The sequence below is a fragment of the Nesoenas mayeri genome, assembly GCF_963082525.1.
Source record: "Nesoenas mayeri genome assembly, chromosome: 14".
Lineage (NCBI taxonomy): Eukaryota > Metazoa > Chordata > Aves > Columbiformes > Columbidae > Nesoenas > Nesoenas mayeri.
In genome coordinates this window covers 12,256,459-12,280,963 of record NC_137556.1, presented here as the reverse complement: position 1 = coordinate 12,280,963, position 24,505 = coordinate 12,256,459, and the positions used below count along the sequence as shown (strand labels likewise).

The following is a 24,505-nucleotide window of genomic DNA, read 5'->3' as shown; positions in this document are numbered from 1 at the left end:
GCAGTCATTGCTAGAATAGAGTGACCATCATTTTTTCCTTTTTGAAGCATAGGGAGTTTCTTTCTAAATGCATTTCACTTTTATTAAAACAGTGTTCTAATCTGCGTAGAAAGGAAAATGTCCCTTTTCCAAGGCCTTCAAGAGCAGGCTGGATAAAGCCTTGAACAACTTGGTCAGAGCTCCCAGCTGAACTTGTTTTGAGCAGGAGGTTGGATTAGAGACTTCCTGAGGTCTCTTCCAGCCTGAGCTTTCCTTTGATCCTATGAAAATTATCCCTGCTAATCTTTCCAATATTAATCTCATGTTGATTTATTGTAGATAAAATATGTAGATTGATTCCGGAAAACTAAATATATTTTGTTGTTTTGGGCATTGCAGCTGTTTTTTGCTACAAATTTTTCTGTATCTGTCAAGGAAATTTCACCTTTGTAATAGAGGCACTCAGAATGGAAATTCTTCCCTGTGAGATATTCCAATAGACTTTAAATTGTTTGTGGTTCAGCAAAGTCAAAGTATAATTAATGCAGGTGCAATGACTGATAAAGATGCAATGTTTTTCCACCTGATTTTTTTTTTTCCAGATTTTTCTTCCTAGAACATAATAATGTTAATTTCTTTTTCATCTGGATATATCCCTTATTCTCTCGGAAGTGTCTCTACTAACTGCATTGCTGAAGTGTTGGTCTGTCATGCAAACTGGACTTTCTATCAGCTTCCACAGGCTTGTCATCACTATGAAATAAATGATATGTACTTATTTAAAATTATCCTTTTACTGCAGTGCTGGCAGCTCTCTGCAGTGCCTACCATTTTTGAGAGAAGCAGCCTGTCATATCACAGGTTATAGGGAGGAAAGTATTTAAAATACAGGAAAAGACCAACATGACTTGACGCTATTTCTTTTTTCATCCTCATGCTCCTCATTGTTCAAACCCCATGAAATCTGCATGTAAGGTTACAGGATTCAAGAGATTGTTGGCTGAGGAAAGTGGCTAAATTAAGGTGTTTGTTTTATTCCCACAGGATTTATATGTAAACAGGAAAGAAACACATTAGTCTGAAGTGCAGTATGTAGCCTCTGGTGTATTAGACCATGATATATAAATGCTTATAGGAACGTATCAGTGGGAGATTTGTACTCTCCAGGGTACATTGCTTCTTTCAAGACATGAGTTTGTCACTAACAGATTAATGAACCATTTTAGAGAACGTCTTGGAATCAGCAGGCCAGAGAGATGAGCTGTTGCAGGATCTGTGACAATGTTTAACAGAAGTGAACTGCTGCTGGTGCTTCTTACGCAAGTGTAGAATGGCATTAAAAGTAACTGGCAGATCACAGTTGCCTAGAACTGTTTGTGTTTGCTAAGTGGGTGAATTTCATAAAAGTGAGTGAGGCGTTTGGGGTTTCCACCTAACCATAGTTTCATTTTTTATTTAAAAGGGAAAACCCACAAAATACCAAGACAACCAACACAGAAATCTGGCATGATTAGTAGTAGTATGTGAGAAAATAAATACATAGAGACAGAGGGAGGAGGATTTTAAGTTCATTTAGAACAAAAATCATATTGGGCTATGTCATGCACATACGAGGCTTCTTTTCTCCTATAAATTTCTGTGAAGTATCAGCAGCTTTTGCAGACCACAATAAGATGATGAAATAATTAGTCTAACTTCATCTCAGTTATATAGTACATTATTAAAGGAAATGTCATACATGCTGTTGTTTTTGTAATTCTGAGATGAACTCAATCTGAGAGGAAATTTTGGGGGTTTTTTGATAAGACTTTTCCTCAATCTCACTTTCTTGCTCTCACTCACTGTCTCTTTCTAATGTCAATATTCTCTGTGAGATTGTTGTTTAAACATTGCATTGTGAGCTAATATTAAAATTTCTTTTCAAATTTCAATTATTAAATATATCCTTGATAATTTAGTTTGAGAACTTTAGATTTTGTCCACTTTTCCAATGCTAATATAACAGAGTTTTCTTGACTGTTGACTACTACAATTTAAGTTTAATTTTGAAAAAATTAGAGTTGCCCAGACTGATCAGTAATTCCATTCTGATTCCTCTTAAAATCTGCCTAACTGAATAGTCTGGGTTTATCAGTTCTCTCTTTACTATTTTGTCTTTAAAATGGAGGTGATGTTTAGTAATTGCATAATGCTGAGATTAGTGAAACCATTGCCTTAGTATTGATTAACAGTCATACTTACTCCATCTTTATTTTTTAAGAACTCTTACAGTAAGACTGAGATGTTGTGTTTGGCCCCTTCTAACAAAAGTGCATTTTCACATAGGTTAATAAATGTTTATTTATCTCAGTCTCACAGATATTATATTGCAAGTAAAGCAAATATTAATAGTTGCAGAATCATAGCATTATAGAATAATTTGGGTTGAAGAGACCTTCAAAGCTTCCCCAGTGCCCCCCCTGCCATGAGCAGGGACATCTTCACCAGCTCAGGTTGCTCAGAGCCCTGTCCAGCCTGGCCTGGGATGTCTCCAGGGATGGTTCATCCACCATCTCTCTGGCCAACCTGGGCCAGTGTCTCACCACCCTCAGTGTACAAAATTTGTTCCTCGTATCCAGCCTGAATCTCCCCTCCTTTAGTTCAAAACTATCACCCCTTGTCCTATTGTGACAGGTGCTGCTAAAAGGTCTGTCCCCATCTTTCTTATAGGCCCCTTTTAAGTACAGAAGGGCCATAATAAGGTCTCAATAGCGTTCTCACCAGTAAAAGAATTTGAAGGAGAAAATCATGAAGGGCAGAAAATATATCTGAAAGCCACTTGAAGAGTTTTTGTATTCTGTGATGGGAATATGAGTTATAGTTGACAGAGAGTAGTGATAACACCAGAACAGGACAGCAGAATAGAAAAATAACTTGAGCATATTTAGGAAAATGAAGAATATACATATATATTGTTTCTTTAGTGCATCTGCTATGGAAGTTATCTCACGGAAACTTCTCTTAACTGAGGAGAAAGCTAGCTTTTGACCTGGAAGGAAATACTAGCAAAATAATCTGTTTAGTAAAACAAACTAAATATAGCAAAGTAAATTCCTTTGCCTATAAAAATGATCCAATAAAATATTGATATAGTATTTTGCTTTTCCAAGAACTGCATCCTCAGGCAGCCCAATTAAATGGGATCACAGAAGGGATGTATTTTTGTTAAATACTGCATTTCTCAACAGCACTAAGTGTACCAATTCTGTCTGAAGCTAAGATCATCAATTTTTTGTCAGCTATTTCTCTTTTTAATATTAAAATTAAATTTGTACTTTTTCATTGAGATAACTTTGTGGCTTGTTTTCTTATTTCTGAAAGGAGGATTGTGTAATCACTGATAACGGAGTGATGGGAGTGTTAGTATTGTCGTATTCAACAGTTTATAAGCATTTAGAGTATTCCTATTATGTCATCACTCAAAACAGGTCAGATGTTCACTGTATCATCCTAAAATGTAAACATGATTATATCATTTATTTGCAAGACTGAAGCAGCAGAAGTGACTGCTTAGTGTGATAAACTGACAATTTGCTTGTGGTTTAGTTTGGACTCCAGAGAATTACTGATACAGTAACATTTGGAAGTTTAAACCTAGTACTGAGAATGCTTTATAGCACTTCAGACTGTAATTCTTAGGCTGAAGTATTTTGAATTGCTGATGATTTGTTGGTAGTTCAGAGAAAATGGACACTCAGGTGTGTAAGGTTGAGTGAGGTGATACAGGAATCCTTAAACTGTCAGGAGGCAGTGAAAGAGCAGCTCTGTCACTCGTTGTTTAACAAGTGTTGTAACAGGCAGCCAGGTTCTCTGGCAGTCTCATCTTTCATCAGACTTGAAAGGATGCAAATAAACAACCTGTTCTAGCAGTAAAATGCTGAGTGCATCTCAAGCTGTCCTTTACTCATAAAGCCTCTGTTTCTGTTGGACCAAAGGTGGCAGCTGGTTATTTAGGGATTTTTATATATCCTTTTAGATGCAAAAAGGCAGATGGAACAAGCTAGAGTGCTAGCAGGCATATTAATGGCCTTTTTGTCATTGGAGTCTCCTTGCCTTGATGGAAAGAAGCAAGGCTGCACTTATAAATATATAAATTCTGGGAAGATTTTTTCATTTCAGTATTCTCCTTGAAAAATTTCGCTGAATACTTACCTTAAAAGTAAGTGTTATATACTTTAAATGAGCATCTATTAGTTTGATTATTGATTTTGTAAGTTGTTCAGAAGTCAATTACAGTGATACAGAGCAGCATTAAATTGTCAATTCTTTTGTTTTCTAAATGTATTCTTGAGGGGTTTTTTTAATGTGTTAGCAGCTCAGGAAACTGTAAAGCATCAGGTAAAAGAGCACTCGTCCGCATGTTAGGCCAGTTCAGTTCTGCACCTGAGCACAATCTCAGTTCTCATGTTTCAGGCAGATTTAATCTCACTGTCAATTACTATATTCTTATCTTGGATTGTTTTTTTCCCCATTAAAAATACTGGTAAAATACAGAGGTTTCTGGTAGCTGTTTCTGGTTTTTTGCTTTTGAGTCTCTTTTGCAAAGTAGTAGCATCTGCTGTCATCAAACTTTCCAGCTGGATCTCCAGTTCTGCTTAATCACCAGTTTACTTCCACCCTATTTAAGAAATTGGTTTTTTGTTTTTCAATAATATCTTTTTTACTCTTTTGCAGTATTATTAATAATAGTCTACAGTAAAAGCAATACGAATATGATTTGTGTTGTAGGTATTTACCTTTCTGAAGATCTCTAGGATTGTACAGTTGCATAGGAGATGATCTGTGAACTTGGAATTATTCTCCCTTCTCTAGGAAATGGATTGTGATGTATGAGTAAAGGAAAATTTGCAATTCAAATGTAAAACTTTTAAAAATATTTCTTGTGACTTGAAATACTTTATTCTACGTCAAAGGCATGACTAAATAGTAATAGCATATAATTTTGTCTGCGGTAGAAAAATACTGTTTCCATAGCTTTTATATAAAGTGAGTATAGTTTGCATTTATTCATCTTTGTATTAGCATTGTTCATCTGAGAATCTTGAAATGCTGTATAAAGAGGACTAGGTCCTTTCAAAAGAGGAAAATCCGACGATATCAAGATATGTGACTCTCTTAAGCAAGCAACAGTTAGATTACAGTTTTCAGTCCAAGTTCATTTTAATCAATCTTCCTCTTACTATCAAGAGACAGCAAATCAGAGCTAAAAGACATACAGCAGATGCTTTTTGATCAGAATGACATGCAGATTGCTGGCTCAGTAAAAATACAGTATCATGGTTCAGTCTTGGTCACTTGTCAGAAATTAAAATCAAGTGTCACAGTGTCTTGCTAAACTAATTGACGTTACAGGAAACATGTCAGCTCTAAATGCTTTATTTCATTTGAGTGCATGAATTATGATGACACTGTGTTGCAGTGCAATATATAAATCACCACGTAGAAACAATATAAATATTGGCTACTGTCAGTATTACTAAGGAGACACAAATTCCTGATCTTGTTGCTGAAATGGTAAAGCAGTCTCTTACTACAATCAGTAGCAAGAAGATTGATGCCTAGGAGTCAAGCTCTACTGACAGTTGTTTGGCTTTTGTACACAAGTCTCTTGCTTGATTCAATAATGCTGTGTTTTTCTGAGGAGCGTTATAGGAGCTAAACAGCCCGTCTTTGCTTGTTTGTTCAGCTGAGAAATGAGAATTGCTGGTGAATAATTCTGGGATAGTTGCTGTAGAATATACAGTAAGCTTACTTGTTGGAATCTTTCCATTTTGGAAAGATTGTAGACTTTAGATCATACAACTCCCATCATGAAAAAGTACCTGGTAAGTTTTTGGAGGTACAATTAACAAGAAATGTTTCCAGCCTGGGAAGTGGGACTCGATAAATGGAGTGGGTTCAACTTGAACTCTGTAAGGTTCCTGATATCATTGTCATTTTTTTTTGAAGTAAAGATTTACATAATGTGAAAAATATTTTTTGAAAGGTCATAAGACATAATTTATTTTGACATTTCTTTGGTATCACCCATTCTTTCAATAGTTCTTTCTACTTTTATGTAAGTCACTTTATGGAGTCTCCAGTGTAAACAGAAATGACTTTTTGTGTGAATTTTCTTGATGTGAGTGGGAGAGGTAATTATGAATTGAACATTTTGTAGTGGTTGTTTTTAAATGAAATGAGTATTGAAAGGATTGTTAATCAGCGCTCAGGGAAAGATATTGCTCTTGAAATAAATCCACTGAAGCTCCTTTAGCTTGAAGTGCTTTGTTTTAGATTGTTTTATATACCATTCGAGCAGTGAAACATGTTGTGTTCTTCCCACTGTAGAAACTGCACATGTGAGTGATAACTTCACTTGAGTCTGAGGAGGGAGAAGAACTTACATTTGCTCTTGTCTTCTTAAGTATATAATAGCTTTTAATATATTGAAATACATTTTGCAGTGTAGATACATACTTTTAATACTTTACTTAGTGGCACTTCTAAATATGTCCTCAACAAGACAGCTTTTTAAATGTACATGGTAAACAAATAAAACATTCAGGCAAAATCTTGAGCTTCAAGCATTTTCAGAAGGAAATTATTTAGCTTTATAAATGCTGTACTGGGAAATGTAGTCAAGTACTTTTACAATTTAGGAATAACCAGGAAAGCGATGAGAAGTGGACATAAGCCAAACCTCAAATCACTTCTCCATTTATTACTGCTTAGTAAAGAAAAATAGCTTCTTCAGCTCTATGCTGCTATATGTTGTATTGATAATATGCGAAATGTTTGTTATTATTTTTTCTCCTCTGAAATTTCCTGATTTTATTACTTCAAAATTGTTTCAGTAGCTGTGTTATAGCCCTGTTAATATAAGCATTGGTATACATTTTAAGCTGCACTGTGAATCAGTCCTGATTTGTTTAACGTAGAAGAGCGAGCTATATTGGAGGTGTTATTTTTCTTACGTTGGACCTTATCCTCATGCTTTGAAAAAATTTATATCTGGCACAATCTTTTCCATTAGACTCCCACTGTCGCTGTGAACATCCATATTTATGTCCTTTTTTGCCTTGATCCTTTTTCCAGTATAAAAAAAAGGACCAGTAATACACGTTTCACAGCTATTGACCCTGGGTGGGTTTAGCTAAGGCCTGTGTTATAGTCTGTCTAAGCTAATAATAGGCCAAAAGTGGCATTTCTCTTTTGGTTTAAGAAAACTTTTATATGAGCGTATGAATGAGAAAATATAAATAAGAGTGCCAGTTTTCAGATTTAATGCTTTCCTGCACAGTATCTTCCCTTGGATCTTTGAAGCTGATAGTCATTAACTGACAATTTGGCTGGCTGTAACAATTCTATTTATCTAAATTTAAATTTAAATCTCCCGGCATATATACATTTCCAGCAGCTAAAGGTGTTTGCAGAAAACTGCCACACAAAGATAACGTTCAGGATAAAAGCTACTCATAAATATGCTGATACTAATAAAACTCTTTGCTACTTTTCAATTCATATGATAAAATTAGGTTTAAGATTAACTTTGTCTCATATTTTCTGCTCTTCTGTTCATTGTATGAAATGAATAAGAAAATTGAACTTTAACTGGTGCAGAAAAGAGGGGAGATATTTTCTTTGATTAGGATAGAATAGGAATAACTATCCATTTTCTCTTGACTAAACTGTGTCTGGACAAAATAAAGTTTGTTAAATTTATATCTATATGAACAATGGAACAATAACAAAAGCTATAAAAAAGATAATTTTCATGTATTTATAGAAAATACAGTATTTGCCTATTTGTACTCTATGTCATTCTTGTAACTTTATCTATACAAATACAATATTGTAGAGCATTTCAAGCTTCGCATGCCCAGGATAACTGATAAACCTGTTTATTTGTGTTTGTACGATATGACTGTATGTCTATACTATAAGTATACTACTATAAGTAGTCTCTACATTTGTAGTTTATGTCTGTGTAATGGTATACACAGACATGTGTATGTAATGGTATGTAATGGTATACACAGACAGAGTTATCACAAAGTTCGGTTTCATATGTCTTTAGACTCGTCATAATTACTGCATCGTCCTAGGCTTTTTAAGTGAATTCACTCCTGTTTCATCTTCATACTTACCCTAAGCTTCTAACAATCCCATCCTGTGAATTTAATAGGGTGCTAAGGACTTAAATTGAAATTGTCTTTTGCTAGCCACTTCTATTCCTGTACTTCTGTGAAAAGGTATTTGCCTCTTTGTTTTGATGTTTATCCTTAGAATAGAGGGAGATTCCCATATTCAATGTGAGTTTAACAGTCTTTTTTCTTGTAATATTTCTGATAGATGAGCACATTCTTAATCTCAAAGTATAGAGTCTTGGGATACTTGAGGGACAATTTTTACCTGCACATCTTCTATTTGAGTTACTGTTTCATTTGAGATTTTGAAAACAGATGCTTCCCTCCTTTCTAAGGAATGAATTGCAGCTTATGTGACAGGCTTTAACTAATTCTGAATAATCATTTATACTTTGAAATCTGTGTTGAAACACATTCATTAATGATTTAAAACAAACAAACAAACCTAGACACATAAATTCAAAAGATTGTGAGTTTTTTTTAAAAGATGATTTAAGGTGTCTTAGTTTGACCATCAGAAATGACGGTCACATCTGAAAACTCTAGGGCCAACAGATGACAAATACCTTTTCGTTGGGACAGCCACTTTGTTTCTGGAAGACAGTGTGTTTGATTCTGAACTCTAGCCTGGTGACTTGGCTTTTCTTTCAGCTATACCAGTGCTCCAAATTTACAGTTTTATGTAATTCATTTTTTTTTGTACTGAACCATACATGTTCAGTTTTCTTCCTCCTCTTCTTTTCCTCTTTTACTGAGGTGTGAAGAGGGAAGTATGTTCTATATATATACGCATGCTGTTAATTAATACATGTCCATTATTCCTTAGAATAGGAATAAAAGGCAACATTCCAAGGATAATAGGAGAGCAATTGCTACAGCTCATCTACTTTATGTTGTGATATATTAGTATAATGAAGACTAATACATGTTATTACTGGCAATATATTACTGAACATTTTCTAGTATATGGTTATGAATCAGGCACTGAAGAACTGGGATGAGGCATTACAGTAAAATTCTTCAGATGTAGATGTTGAATGTTCTTGAAAGCAGACTGTCATCCTGATCCAGGAGGGGTGGGAAGGGCTAGAGACTTCAGGTCATTAAAACTGGTCCAATTAGAATAGTTACCAGGTAAATATATTTGGTAGTAAAATAATTGGAGAAACTGATTTGGTGCTTCCCTCTTTGTAACTGTGCATGTTGTGACTGTTTGAGACCCCTGAGCTGAGCAGTGCTGAGTGTCCAGCTGGGTGTACATGCTCCAGTCAGCAACCGCAGCAAGTGATCAGCACTCACCTTTCACCATCGCACATGGGGACAGCGTTACCAGTCTGGCTTTGTCTTGGCAAGGAGGAAATGCTGGAAGTATTCTCAACAGAAACATGTAGTTCTTCCCGCTTCAGTGAAAACTGAAGAGGCATTTTGAAGCTCACGGATGTGGCCTCTTCTGGGGAAAGATGCTTAAAAAATAAGAGTATTTCCACCATGGAAATACACATCTCTGTAAAAAAATGGTTTGTCCTGATTCATCTGAGCACACACTGTTCGGCAGAACAGGCAGGGTCAATTATTTTCGAGGTGCTGTGTCATTACTTAGAGAACTGCTAGCATAGCCATAGTTGTCACAGACCCCTTCCTAATGCACGTTTATGGGCAGACTGTGTACATTTTAAAGTGAATAATTACAACAATCTATTTTATGCATTTAAAGTTTCATTAATAAAGAAAGGAAAAGTAGTTTTCTGGGTACTCAGACACTAGTAATAAAAGTTATATCTGATTTTGATTTTCTTTTCAACTTGCCATTGAAACTGGCTTGAATTCCTTTCACATAAAATGTTCGTATCTTACATGCTTTCCTCTGCTATGCAATGCTAGAAATTAGTTTGTGAGATGTAGTCACCATAGTTAGTTAATTGTTCTGAGTTATGTGGGATTTTGTGTTTTCAAGTGCCTTAAACTGATGTATAGATACAGACTTTCATGCACTGAGATGGTTGAATCCTGGGTTTGAATCAGAGCAGCTTTTGTTGACTTTTTGGTGAAAGCAATCTTTTGTAAGCTAACAGTTCTCACTACTTAAGTCCATGTTAAATACGAATTCTAAATCAAAATAGTCTGAGGCCTGATTATGACTTCTGTGGAAGCAGCAGAACAAGATGCTTGGTTTAGAATAATCCTTCTTTTGGTATTCCTTCGGGATTGTTTTACAGCCCTTAACCCAGTGATCTGTGTTCAGACATACAGCTTCTTTGTGTATTAGCTCTGGAAGTTGTTTAGTATAGGTTAATAAATAACGAATGTTCTGCCTCTGTCTAATAGGTCTCACAAAAATATAATATTTGTAATTATTATACTCTAAAAGATCAAAACATCTCCAAAGTGCTTTACATTAGTGGCCTGCATCAAGACAACACAAGTCTCTTAATGGTGCAAATATTTGCCAAGATGCTTGATTGTGCTCTCTGAATTGTTCCATTGAAGTAACCAAAGGTACTTCATCTGTAAAATTAAGTAGAAGACTAAGACTCTGTAGCATAGAAACATCAGAGACTTCCCATGGATTTCAGTGCCCAGGGGAAAGTTAACAGACTTGGAAGAGATTTTAATTTAGAGAAGTATTTGGGTGGTAACTGCAACTTCAGAGACAGGAGGTCTGATCCAGAGCTCTATTGAACACAGGGAGGACCATAACACGAAATTCAGATCCGTGAATGTTCCTGTTTTTTAGATCTCCCGGGATTTTAAAGTACTACAGAAATTGCAGGCTGTTAAATGGCTACATTTTTTTTTCAATTTTATTTTAAAATATTGAAATAAGAACTCACAAGTTGTTAATAAAATGTAAATACCTCATCTTTTCTGTATACACATTTCTTTTATTAAGTATACACAAGATATTTGGTACTGTAATAATAAATAAATCTACTTATAGAAATTCTGAATATAAGTATTTTGCATTAAGAAAAGTTGCAATGACTAGGTATGTGTTTACGTGAGTATTTATTTGTGTATGTATGCTGTCTGTTTCAATGCAAACTTTTTTTTGGTTTTATATTCACAGGACTATACCTTGACAATGTACTTTCAACAAGCGTGGAGGGATAAGAGGCTGTCGTATAATGTAATACCTCTAAATCTTACTCTGGACAACAGAGTAGCTGATCAGCTGTGGGTTCCTGATACCTATTTTCTGAATGACAAGAAGTCATTTGTACATGGGGTCACTGTGAAGAACAGAATGATCCGTTTGCATCCAGATGGGACAGTCCTATATGGACTCAGGTCAGTATGAACCGTTTCGAACTCTTTGGTCTTTTTATTTTCAGTCTTTTAATCATGGCTTGAAATTAAAACTCATTCTTTGCCTTTTTTTGATGCTGTTCTTTTTATTGCTGTATTCTGTGTAACTGATGATACTCCAAAACCAATTTTGACTATAGTATTCTAAGAATGGATAAAGATTTTTTTTAATGTAAAAATATAAATTTTGGAGATAAACTGCTATTTTTAGTACAGTTCAAACATTTATATTAAGAACAGATAAGACCATAAATATTATTTTAAATACTCCTTCTGGATTAAAAGACAGTTTTAGAACTGCTTCATCAAAAGAGCTGAAGAAATGAAAAATGAGGATTAGAGGAGAACAAGGGAAATGTATGTGACAGATGAATTGATAATTTAACTAAATGATATACTTAATAAATATTTTTACTGCCCATTAGATTAGTTCATATGCTACCCAGATGAATCAGTTTTCTGATTTTCACGAAGATGAGATATGACTTGAAATGTTTTTCAGCCTGATGTTATTGTGTATCACTGTATGGAGAGTGGTGACTGGAGAAATCGACAAAACTTCACTTTTGAAGTTCTGAAAAAGGCAGGGAAATGTCTGTTTAGCAGTGTTTGTAGAAAAAAAAATTACCGATGAAGTGATTTAAATATATTCCTGCAAAAGGTGACGGACTTAATATGGTGTGAGTAGGTAACAAAACAGAAAGAAAGGATTGACTGGGTTAATTAAAAAAAGCTGAAGAACATAAATCTAGAATATCTAGAATGTCTCATGTTTTCCTATTAAGAATAATATACAATAATAATTTGGGGGAACCTAATTCTTAAAACTTCTATTTGTGTATTTTTTCATTTTCAGTGAGATTATTCTGTTGTCTGCCTATAACTGTCATGTCAAGAAGCATGCATTTTTAGCTTGACTTTCTTCTACCCGGCTGTAAAGGAAAACAGCAGTGTCTTATGTATTTAGTTCTGTCACTCGAACAAACATGGGCCATGAAGTTAATATCTTATCAAGATCATATAAGTCACTGATCTGAATGCCTTTAGTTATTGCACTTTAACATGCAAATGTTTCTGGAAATCTTTACCATGAACTACTTAGATTAATGAGACAGCTGAGCAAATATAACTAATCTTGATATGTATTAATTTCTCTTTAGAGGCTTTTGTTTAGAACATGGGTACTCAAACTGGAATTCAAACACCCAAAACTAAGTCCTAAGGTGTCCTAAGACTTGAGGCTTAACACTTGGCATTTAACTTCAATTTTCACACTCAAACCTGAACATTTCCAGTGTCATAAAAGTTGAGCCAATTACTTATGCCAGGAAGAGCCTTTGTCAGGACAGGCGGTTCCCAGCTCTTGGGAACCAACCATTTCCCTTGAGACTGAGACTGGATCAGTGCTCTCACCACTATGCTGGAGTTGGGCTTCAAATGACTCTTGTCTGGATGGTCCCTGGACTTGTGCAGCCTGTACCAGGTAGTGATTCACCTCCGGAAAAGAGGGGTGAAAAATGTGCATTCACTTAGCATTTTTCAGAATAAATTATGAGATAAATATCAGGTTTAATGTTTTCAATAGTTCTGACTTTTTATTGCTACTTATGAGGAGTTGTTTTCATTCTGAGTGCTCAACTGCATGGTGTCTGTTTCTGAAAATGTTGCTAAACAGTAAGTAGAGCTCACAAAATGTTGTTCTATAGAAGAAGCAGGTAAAATAAAGATTTTCTTTAGAAACTGTAAACCCGTTCATTCTGCGTTCCTTCCCCGCTTGCGCTGGAGTGAACTGTACACTGAGGGCAGCGCCCGATGACTGTCATCTGCACTCCCCCGCCTGTCACACAAGATTAGGGGCTGCAATTGTCACATGTCCTACTGCAACTCTGTACTTGAACAGCAAAGAGAGGAAGGACACCTCTTGTTTCTTGGAGAAGCAATGTGTTCTGCTATTGAGACTATGCAACATGACCAGAAACCTAGCAGATGAACACATGGCAAGAAAAGCTCTAGCTTTTGACCACAGGATATTAATAAAGTCCATTTTGTTTTCCAGTACAAGATTGACTAAATAGCCTTTAGTCCTGGGAGGACTGTCAGTTTAAAGTTAACAGCTATTATTAGAAAAAAACCCACAATTATTCGTACTTGCATGGAAATGGGGACCTAGCAATATCAGTTTAATAATAAAAATATTTTTGTCATTGTACCTTATGCTAGACTAAAACCCATGGGGATGGTCCTTGAAGTTATTTGCTGCATTTAGTGGATAGAGTAGATAGGTCATCATATAGCTCTCCCCCTCTAAGTCCACACGCTGTCCTGAGTTTTGGAGGAAACATAACCGTTATTTCTTTTTCAAGTGAAAAAAATAAAATTATGGCTAGAAATTTTTCTCTACTTTTTGTGGCATATTTAGGTTAAAAAGAAAAAGAAAACATTTCTAGGCACAATAGGTAATGGGTTCAGATGAGGAATTTTAGATAAGTTTGTATTAGAGGAATCTTGACTGCATCTGTGTACACATTTGGTTGTAATGTATATATCAAAATCTTACACTGTGTGAGTAAGAATGTGTTGTAAAGGCTGTATTATGATGATTTTGAAAAGAAGTATGTTTACTTCTAGCTTTATCTTTTGCTTTTCCAGTTTGTAATATTTACACCCGCCTGCCCTTCTCAGGCTGTAGCCTGTTTCCAAGCAGCACTGTAGAAGGGATTGCCAAGGGCAAGAAACAAACCTGAATATCAATATAGGTTTGCTATAGTGGGATCCAACCTCCTGTTATATGTCCTTATTATTGATGATCCCTGGACAAATTTTTGTGATGAAATGTAGAAGATCCTTCCTCCTGTTCTTTAGACTTAGCTGAGTAGGTCTTAGAAAGGCTTTCTGCCTAAAATGTCTTTCAGATAATGGGATGGATGGGGTAAATACACATGCTGGTAACACAATAGAAATATGTGATTGGCCATATTCTGCTTTTATCTTTGATTGCCGCATGGTCCAGCAATGATATGATTCTAATGTTAAGGTTTCAGTTTTGTAGCTTTAGTTATTTAATCTGAATTTAATTCAAAGTTAATGTAATTTAAAGTGTCCATGGTAGTGATATATTTAATGCCTGCGTAATGATTTCCACATATCTTTAAAAACAAGCAAGAAAACAAAACAAACTGTGCACTATTACTGTTCTGAAAATCACTACTTTTATTGCAGCATTAATTTACTTTAACTCATACTTGCAGTGGCATATTCTTTGAGATGCATTCTACTAAACTGAGATTCCTTTAAATATAAGTCCTAAGTTTGACCTTTGTCTCCCTATACACCTATATATTAACGTGTGTATGAATATACACACGCACACACTTTTCTATGAATTTGGTTTCATTTACCTTGGTTGCTGTTACCAAATTCATTGAGCTGCAGGTGATCTTATTACTAAAATGGTAATGTGTAAACGTAACCATCCCATTCTTTTATGCCTCTATAGTTTAATTTCTGGTTTGGATATAGCAAGCAGTCATTCCCTTAACATTGCTCCTTTTGTTTTTCCTACAGAACTCACACATGGTATGCACGTCAGATCTGGTTAGATTTAACATTGTGAAGGTAAATTTCAGGAAGGGCTAGGAGGCAGTTTTGTAAGCACCTGGCTTATGTTGTTGCTGAAAGGGGCGAGAGAAATGGCTAATAATGAATGTAGACATCTGTGTGGTAGTTACGATGTCCTCATAGCTGACCCCATTCATTACTACAAGGCATATTAGTTAAGGGCATAACTAAATTTTAACCATTTTTTTGCAGAGAACATGGCACCATGGTTACTTTTAGGTTTAGAAGGATTTTTATTTCTGAGGGATAGATGCCAGCTACTTATGTTTTGGGAAAATGCTTTTTATTTTTGTATTTCAGTTTCAGTATGTATTTACAAATATGACTGAACTTTCTTTTTTTTTTTTTTTCAATTTAAAAAATATTTCACATTATTTTCATATTCCATCTGGCAAGAAAATTCATCTTTGCTGCCAAGACCAGACCATTCAATAGATGATATACTTAAATCACTAAAATGGTAGAAAATTGCAACATACAGTCTTAAATGAAGAGTTATTACAGGGAAAATTACTATGCATTGGTAGTTAAGATGACTTGCAACAAGATAGTAGTGATTTACCAGTGTAAACAGAACAGTAAACGTAGAGGACTAAGATTCATTATAGGATAACAATCGGTTTACAGTAGGTTCAGCAAAGCTTGAAAAGATATGCAGCTAGAACTCAGGAAAAGAGATGGCTTTAACTAGATCTCCATATGTTGATATATCTGGTTCATATAATACATATGTCAGAAATAATTGCTGTGGTAGATAAGATTTGTTGTTTCTTAAATTTATATATATATATTTAAATTCCCCTGGCTTTTGTCATCAATTCTGTTAAAAAATGCAGACAGAAAATTCAGCTTTCTTATGGTTTATTCTGTGTAATTCTGAGGAAGAATCACTCATCTGATTTTTGCAGCCTGTGGAAGTTTATTGAGGTTCTTTTCCAGGGTTGGAATGCAAGATTTGGAAAGAACAACAAGCATGAGCCTTCTGTTTGCCAATTTGGAATTGCTGCTTTTTATGTAACTTTCTTAAGGTGTTTTTCTGGCACTTTTCTCCTTGCTGGCAGAGAGCATTTGGGTGTTCTGTGTCACAATAAGGAGGAAATCAAGTGCAGAACACTAGGATCAGATATAGCTGAATAAGTGGCTGAAGACAAAGGTATTCCTTGTGTTGCACTATTATGTTTTTAGAGATATTTACTCTTATACATGCTTCTCCTATAATCCTTACAAGTGAACTCCGTGAAAGTGTGTCAGTCGCTGAAGACTGATAATTGCACAGTAAAGAGTATTGTACACTTTTGTATCTCTTTAGCATGTTGGTTTTAAGCTTTTTGTAGCTGAAGCTTGTGGGTGTTTTTTTGCTGAAAAATAGAATATAAACAGATCTTCTGATAGGGGCCACATCTTGTGAGGTGATGACATTTCCGGCCTTTTTAGTCAAAGGAAAAACAAAGGGAAGTAGAGCAGAGCAGTTTTCTCAGAAGTGAAAGACCCGTTTGAAAGCTCAACAGTTTTACTTGCCAAAATTTATTTAATACATTGCCAACTATAAGTTTCCAACCCAACCAGAATAATTCCTGACTGTGTGAATGATATAAACTAGTAGTCTCCCATAAATGAGAGAATTATGTATATGATGGTCTTGCTTTGTCCTCTCTATTTCTTGCTATCAGCATTGAGTCGTTGAATTCAAAATAGCCCTGGATGCTTGGATTTTGTGTTGTCTCAGCTGTGCCTTCTGCTGTCTGCTCGCTTAGCTTCAGCTGCTTGGAAATTTGCAGTGTTGCAAGTAAAATAGATTCTCCCACGCTTTGGTCTATTAAAATAGCCTTGGGCATATTTGTATTAATAGACTTGTTCAGCAGTTTAACTTCTCATATACAGCTTATTATCTACAAAATCTGATGGAAAGTTTAAAAAGCAGTTGCCTTTCTAAATGCCTTTAGTTCTTAGAACATACTGTTTGAGAGGTCAATTGTTCACTCTAGACATCCTTCAGTAAAACATTTGATCTTTATGTTGCTACTTTTTGCTACTTCTATTTTTTTTTCACTCATAGTGCTTATCTTTTTAATTAAAATTCTAAGCATAATTTGGAAGTAAATTTCCATTTCTCCTTTGCAGGACTATAAAATCATTTGTGCAGCTGGAATTAAAATTACTTATTTCAACTGCACATGAGATTTAAAATATCCTTGTAACTTGCAAACTTCCTCTGCAATAAAGTGACAGAGATCTGTCCTACCTGTTTGCTACAAAAGTATATTTCCAGATGGTAGACTGAAGTTGTTTAATGAGTTTCTAATGCCCTTTCATGTTAAGCAAAAATTTTCTCAAAAATGGAGCATTTTCATCTTTGTAAATCTGGGGATTTCGGAAAGGATAAAAAGGACCTGGCCTTCTTTTCTTGAGGGGAAGATGTTATTTTGGACACTGTTCCTAATCATGGTAACTGTTCAGGGGGCAGGTGCTTCTGGTTCCATGACATTGATGCGTCTTGGCTGTACGGCCCTCCACTCAATTGGGGGTCTTGTCTATCTTCAGGGGAGAAAAGGAAAGAAATATAATGCAGTACCCTGTAGCAACATAAGAAGCCTTACAGGGACGTGCTGTTCTATCACTCTGATATATCAGCCTGAGCACCAACTTCCTCTTTCAATAACATCTCAAAGTAGTGTTGCCATTAGTTAAAAAATAGATATAAACATCATGCATATCTTGGGGGTGTTGGAAGTGTTATGCCAGGGATATTAAAAATTTACATGTTAAGTGCCAATTTGTAAAATATGTTAACCATCTTAGATATTAGGCTCTTACCATCTCTGCCCTAGTAGAAAGGCAATGTGTCATGCAGTGACACAGAACTTCAGATGGAAAATATTTTCTTGAATGTAAAGTTTCAGAAGTTTGTCTTAAAATAAGACATTATATAGTACAGTAGCTTTCTGTTGCCCCAGGTAAACATATAGGTTTTCATAATTTTTGGTATCACTTGTTGTGATTCTTTTTATCTCGTGTAAAAATATAACACTTATTTTTCTTGATATAACAATAAGGGTGTATACAAACATTGCAAAGACTTAAGTGAAGAGTAACTTGTTTGAACATGAGAATCTCAGTACAGTGAAGAAGTGTTTCCATTATTTTAGCTGGGTAATTTTTTTGAGCTTTTACTCGTAAGTGCAATTATTGAACTTTCAGTTGCCAACACTTGCTGAAGCTAATTCACGGTCTGACACGCAGTTGTTTTAGTTTTGCACGAGAAATGCAGTGAATCGGATTTCTGTATCTGAATTGTCAAGGCTGTTAGAGTATACATACACATTTATAAGAACCCTTAAGTCTTGTCTGCAGGTGTTCAAAGCAGGAACTTTTTGAAAACAGGCAGAAATAAATGCAAATGTAGTAAAGCATTGTCTCAAATTGAAGTAATGTAACTTATGGAGACTAGAAAAACTTTGAATTGCCTACGAAAAGTGCTGCACAATTATGTAAAATTTTGAATTAAAAGCGTTATCTGCATTAACAATGAAGCATCACCACCCCAGTCTCAACATGTGGAAGTCCTAGGACAGGACAAGTCATATACCAGCTCTTGTCCTGAGCAGTGACTGTAGATCCAGCATAAGGAAAGGAACCTAAATCCCAGTGTGTTGCTCAAGCGAATTCAGTATTGTTTTAACCAAACAAGGTATTAGCTCTGGCCCAAGGTATGAGCCAGATTCTGTTTTCTGCAAATAGTTCCATTGAAGGTCCCAAGCAGTTCACCTCAGAAATATTACTGCTGTTATTTCTGATGATATATAAGTTGAAGACCTGGACTCTTTGTGACATGAAACAAATCATACAGCTCCTCTGCCGCTGTTATTCCATTGGTTAGTTGGAATACTAAAACCTACTTTCTCACTGGGGTGTTGTGAAGATTAATTAATTAGTTTGTAAAGTGTTTCGCTCCCATAAAATACTACATAACTGCCAGGCATTATTATGAAGAATTATAAAATGCCAGCCTTCATATGCACCTTGGGATAGATGTTTTATAGATACAAATCTGTTCTGTTCTCCTTTGAATCACATTGTTCCACTTCTCCTACACAGCAGCCCATTCACAAAATGAGCCAATTTTTTAAGAAGATGCAATTTTTGGAATAAAGAGGAGATCACTGTCGGTCATAAATGTATTTTTCAGTTAAGGACTCATAGATTAAAGATGCATTTTGCTGTAGGATTTGGAATGGTATCATTTCAGAACACCTCCATCCACAGCAGGAGGGAGGCGAGTTGGATTTTAAATACCTCCCCTATCTGAAAGAAAACAAAGATATCTTTCTATTTCAGTTTCTTTATTAGATCTTAAGTATGGGAGAAGTATTCAAGAGAGTCTTTAGCTTTTATTTTATATGAAGTGGCTGTTAGATCATTAGTACGTGAATAAATAATTCAATTAAACTTAATAAGGAAAAAGCTTTAAGTCACAGGAATCTTTTCCATTAAAAGCCCTATTATCCAAGATTATTACATTGCAATGAAGCGAAAAAAATTCTGAGTTTTATTGCCTAACAGACAGACTGTGGCATTTACTCCAAGAAAAACTCTCATCAGCTTTAAAGCCATGTAATAGTTTAAGTTGCTCCAAGGGTATTGCATATTCCAAAACCAAATAGAGGTCATCAAACATTTAATCTTGAATTGAAACTTAAACATTTACATAATTGAGAATTACAGCAATCTATCCTGTTTCCCTTCTCTGTTGTCTTTTATCATATCATTTTAGCTGATAGCTGGTGATCCTGACAACAAAAACTTCCCTATAGTAAGGAAATATATAAAATCTCAGAATGCTCTGATCAAGATTCAGCTAAGGAGTTGATTGTTAAATGTGTGTATGCAAACATAGGCTTAAATACAGAAAAGTGATGCCACTCTGTAGAACTAATAATACCTCTTTTATTTCCTCTGTTTCTCTGAGTTACAAATAGTCATTTTCTACTTTTTCTTGTGATTGTACAGATATTTTCTGTTATACTTTTGTGACATTGCTGTAAGACATTCTTGAATACCATTTCTTAAATGAAAGCAGCATTTATTTTTTTCCTAGCAAGTATTTTGTCTGAAGGTGCAAGTACTTGGGCTTCTTTTTCATTCCAGTTAAATAACTAGTTTTAGTGATTTATTTCAAAAATATTACCTTTATTTTTGAACCTACTTTCTGTGAAGAGCATAGCTGATTTGTCCACCCACTGTTTCATCATGTGTTGTAACTGAGCTTTACAAAATGGTAAAATGGTTTCTGAGAAATAAGAATTGCCTAAAGTCCTAAAATCCAAGTATTATTTCAAAAATCATTTTCCCATATCTCCTGGCTCTGTTTTCTATTTCTTCATTCCTCTGAAAATTTGAATTTCTTTTGGCTCTCAATTAGCAAAGCAGTTGAGTCCTTTTCATGGAACAATATTCAGTCCTGTTTGGAAGGAGAGAAATTATGATAAGTTACGAGAGATTCTGGGATTTTTGTGCTTCCAGATAAGTTTTCCAGACTCCAGGGATGTGTTCGAACATCTGCAGAAAAGCAGCATGAAGCCATGCTTATCTCTGATCTTCAGGATATAATGCAGGCATTTGCTTTAGCCGTCCAGTAAATAGCATGTTGTGCTGTGTGTGTTGTTGAGGTGGTTTTTTCTCTCTCTTTTTGTTTTTGTTTTTTGTTTGTTTTGTTGGGTTTGGTTGGTTGGTTTTGTGTTTGTGTTTTTGTTGTGGTTTGGTTTTGTGTGCATCCCACAATACCCCCTGCTTCTGCTAGGCTAGAACTGTGTAATTTTGGGTGAGAGATAACAGAAAAAGTTTGGAAAACCATTCTTTTAAATTCACTCGAATATGCCATCTGTATGAACAGATGGGAAAAATGTCTCAGGGCCAGAAGGAGACTGTGAGATCAAATCACAAGGAAGGAACTATATGCAGACATGTTCCTAGTGTCAGAACAATAAGGACCCTAACGATTACCTCAGTGATGTGACGTGGAGACTGGTCCCTCAGGAATGTCTGTCTCCATAAGACAAGATGGTTCAAGGGGCTGTAATCAATATTGTACAGGTCCCCACAGCACGTAGTCTCTGGACACTCGCCTTTCTGGGCAACTGCCAGAATAGAACCATTTTGGGGTCCTTATATTATTCTCACATATGACAGGTAAATCCGCATTCAGCAATTCACGGGGAGGGTTTGCTGGAGTGCGTTATTCTCCTCAGCATCTGAATTGAGAAATCATTACATTTTCTCCATTGCAGTTAATTTTACTGTAGATGGGGTTGCATGCCAGTGCTTTGCCTGTTTAAAGTGCTAAAACTGGTGTGGTATGGTTTGGGCCAAGTGTTCTAGCATTTACTTTGCGGGCTTCCCTCTCATGGACTGTAACTTTTCTAAACCCCTTTAGTGTGTCATTTCTGTCAGTCCCGAACCTACTTGCATTCAGATGTCTCTGAATAAACATTAGCAATATTGGATCTAGATGAAAAGAGTTATTTATTACAATATTGCCATCCACAAATTCTGTCCCCTTTTTTTTGTCATTTGCAATTTGTGACTTCCTTTGTCGTGCCAGTTTTTATGTCAGTTGTTACTGGTGGAAATGCAAGCAAAAATTAGCTAGCAATAGTCTTTGTATAGTTTTGTGTTTTTTAATATCTAAAAACAAGATGTGTTTTAGAATAATAACCATGTACCTTAACAAGGTACTATAGCTGCTACTGCACAGGAAAAAACACGCCAACAAAATTCTGAATGCATCTGCTTGTGTGGGAGAGCAACAAAACATTAATTTACTATGATCATGAGACTTCTCACAATCTACTTTTTAGATATTTTTACCAAAATATTACAAATTTCAGGCAATGATCTTAGGAATCCCCTGAACTTAGGTGACTACAGAATGATTGTATGTGGTCAGCTGAGGAGGTAAATTATTTTTAGACTTTACTGACAAGCTCAGTCCTTTCAGTGAGATATCATCAACTGTGTTTTCATCTTATCATTTTCTCTCTAGAATATGGCTCATATCTGCTCCATTTGGAGCAGAGATGACAATTGGTGCACAAGATGGGAAATGAGAAAGGCAAGGAAGCACATACTGAATATTCATTCCTCTCTCCTTTTATTTCTGATTATACATATTAGAAGCTTATTTCATAATTACATCCCAGACTACATTATATTCTCTGCTAACAACTGAGAATAAAGCACTGTGCATCTGTAGTCTGTGGGTTGTTTCTACAACAAGAGGGTGTTCAAAGCACACACAATTCTAATGCATGAATAGTACATTATGGTTATCCTGAAATGCCTTAGAATATTGTTGTATAGTGTTGCTGGAGAAATGTCATGTACGACAGAGAGGAGATGAAGTGTTGCTGTTGGACTTTCAAAAAGATAGTAGAATAGCCATAAGAAAGATATGCCATTAGTCATTTTTGGGTAACTTGGGTATGCCTTCAAGAAAATACATTCTAGAGATGAAATATTTATCTGAATAAGAATTGTATAAGGGCATTGCCGTGCATTAAAATAAACAACCATCCCTCTCCCTAACCAAACTGAGTAGTTTATTTCCTTTTGAAGCAAGAGATGCTGAAGACATAGTCAAGATTAATTACTTTTCACGGCCTTCTGTGTTCAGCTTCTGATGCGAGATGTTTTTATGTCATAGAGAAGGCACAGTATAGTTTTAGGGAAATTGAAGGATGCTGATACAATGTTGGCTGCTGGTGGCCAGGAAAGTGATCTTAGTTTGCAGTTATATGTGTCTTTAGTAATACAAATACATAAAACTTAATGTAGTTCTGAGGAGTCCTGAAGTCTTTTCCAGGTACTAACCCCACAGAATTCAGGGTTATGATGTTTTGGAAATAGCTAGCTTAAAACCAAATCCAAGCAAATAACAACAACAACAACAACAACAAAAACCTGAGGAGACATGAGCACAAGTTACAGTTCTGGAAGAGATGGAAATCCAGTTGTTTGAGGGTATAAAGATCTTCATCCTCAAGGATTAGGAAGACAGGTTGCCCCTGCACAGGCAGTTCTGTAGGTGCCCAGTGATGCTGCATGTGGGGTCTCACTTGTGTAAATCAACAGCAGCTGCAGTTCGCCGTTGGAATTCTGGCTTTCTGTCATTGTTGCTTTCTTGCTCCTTCGATTTAACTGTACAGACCCAAAGCTTACATGCATTCACGTATCATGACACTCTTTCGTTATATTAAACACTTGAAATTATTTTTTTCCCCAAAACCATCATATATAGTGATGGCTCAGAATCTGATACTGTGATTTTTTTGTTTCTTCTTCTTCATTTTTGTTTTCTTTTCCTTTTTTCCCCCCTGTGTTAATATTTTGTTTTCATGAGTACCGAAGGTCTTTTTCATGTATTGAAGCAGATAGACTCTCATTCCATCTGTCTTATCTGGTCACCTCATTTAATTTTCTTTAAGTTTCATATTTTCTTTTTTTTTTTTTTTTTTTTTTTTTTAATACAGCTTTAATTTCAATACAGATCTTTGTCCGTGGTCTGTGAGATTGCGAGGAAAATATGCTGTGTCCTGATCATAGATATAATGGTAAGACTGAATAAAGGCACTGAGATTGTTGGCACTGGGAATACTACCCCACAGGACTGAAGACAGGAAAAAGGGCATGAACACTAATATTTGTTGGATATCAAGAACTAAAGTAAATATGAACTGTTACTTCTGCTGTTTCTTATAGCTATTACAGAATTTTATTGCTAATTTTTTCAGAGGAAGGCATAGATACTAGATTAATATAAGGCAATTAGGGAATACATGACTAATAGATGCAATGCCTGAACTATATAGCTTCCAGAAGCGAAATGTAATTATGACTTAACCTTATGAAAGATGATTAAAAAAAGCATTGATAAAACAGTTTTTATCACATAGATCTCTTTTGTTTCATATTAAGTTGCATTTGTCGGTTCAGTAAATAGCAAAAAATGACTTTGCTTTGTTTTGCTTTGTTAAGCAATGGATTTGTATATTGTGTTTTATCTTATGCTGGGTATGTAACTGATGGCTAAGCTGGTAAACTTTTCGAGTTCGGGCCTGAGCAAATATCTCAGCATATCACTACTACATTCCTGAATTTCCCAGCCCTGCAAACTGGAGTGGGAATGTGGCAAATGTAATATTGTGTTCATCGCAGAAAACCAGAAGTATTTATAGAAATAAGGTATCCTCATACTTTCAGACTTTTAAAATTCCATTTCAGTTAAGCAAAACGAGCAGAAAATGAGGGTTCATTTGTGTTCATTAGTTTTCACAGGAACGAACAAATGAAAAGTTTTATTCCTTGTTGTTCAGCAGTTCTTACCAAACCTGGAAAACATGATGTTCAAAGTGCTTTTTAAAAGGCATTGGTAGTTCAGT

The 24,505-nt window shown here is 35.4% G+C and overlaps 1 protein-coding gene across 2 annotated transcripts in view; it reads left to right on the top strand.

Moving 5' to 3' along the window:
• The window catches only part of GABRB2 (gamma-aminobutyric acid type A receptor subunit beta2), a 145,326-nt gene that overhangs the window by 37,843 nt on the left and 82,978 nt on the right, over positions 1-24,505 (top strand). For both annotated transcript variants that reach the window (XM_080353457.1, XM_080353456.1), the window contains exon 4: positions 11,215-11,435. In XM_080353457.1, coding sequence (XP_080209583.1) covers positions 11,215-11,435 — 221 coding nt within the window. The remainder of the gene's footprint in view (positions 1-11,214; positions 11,436-24,505) is intronic.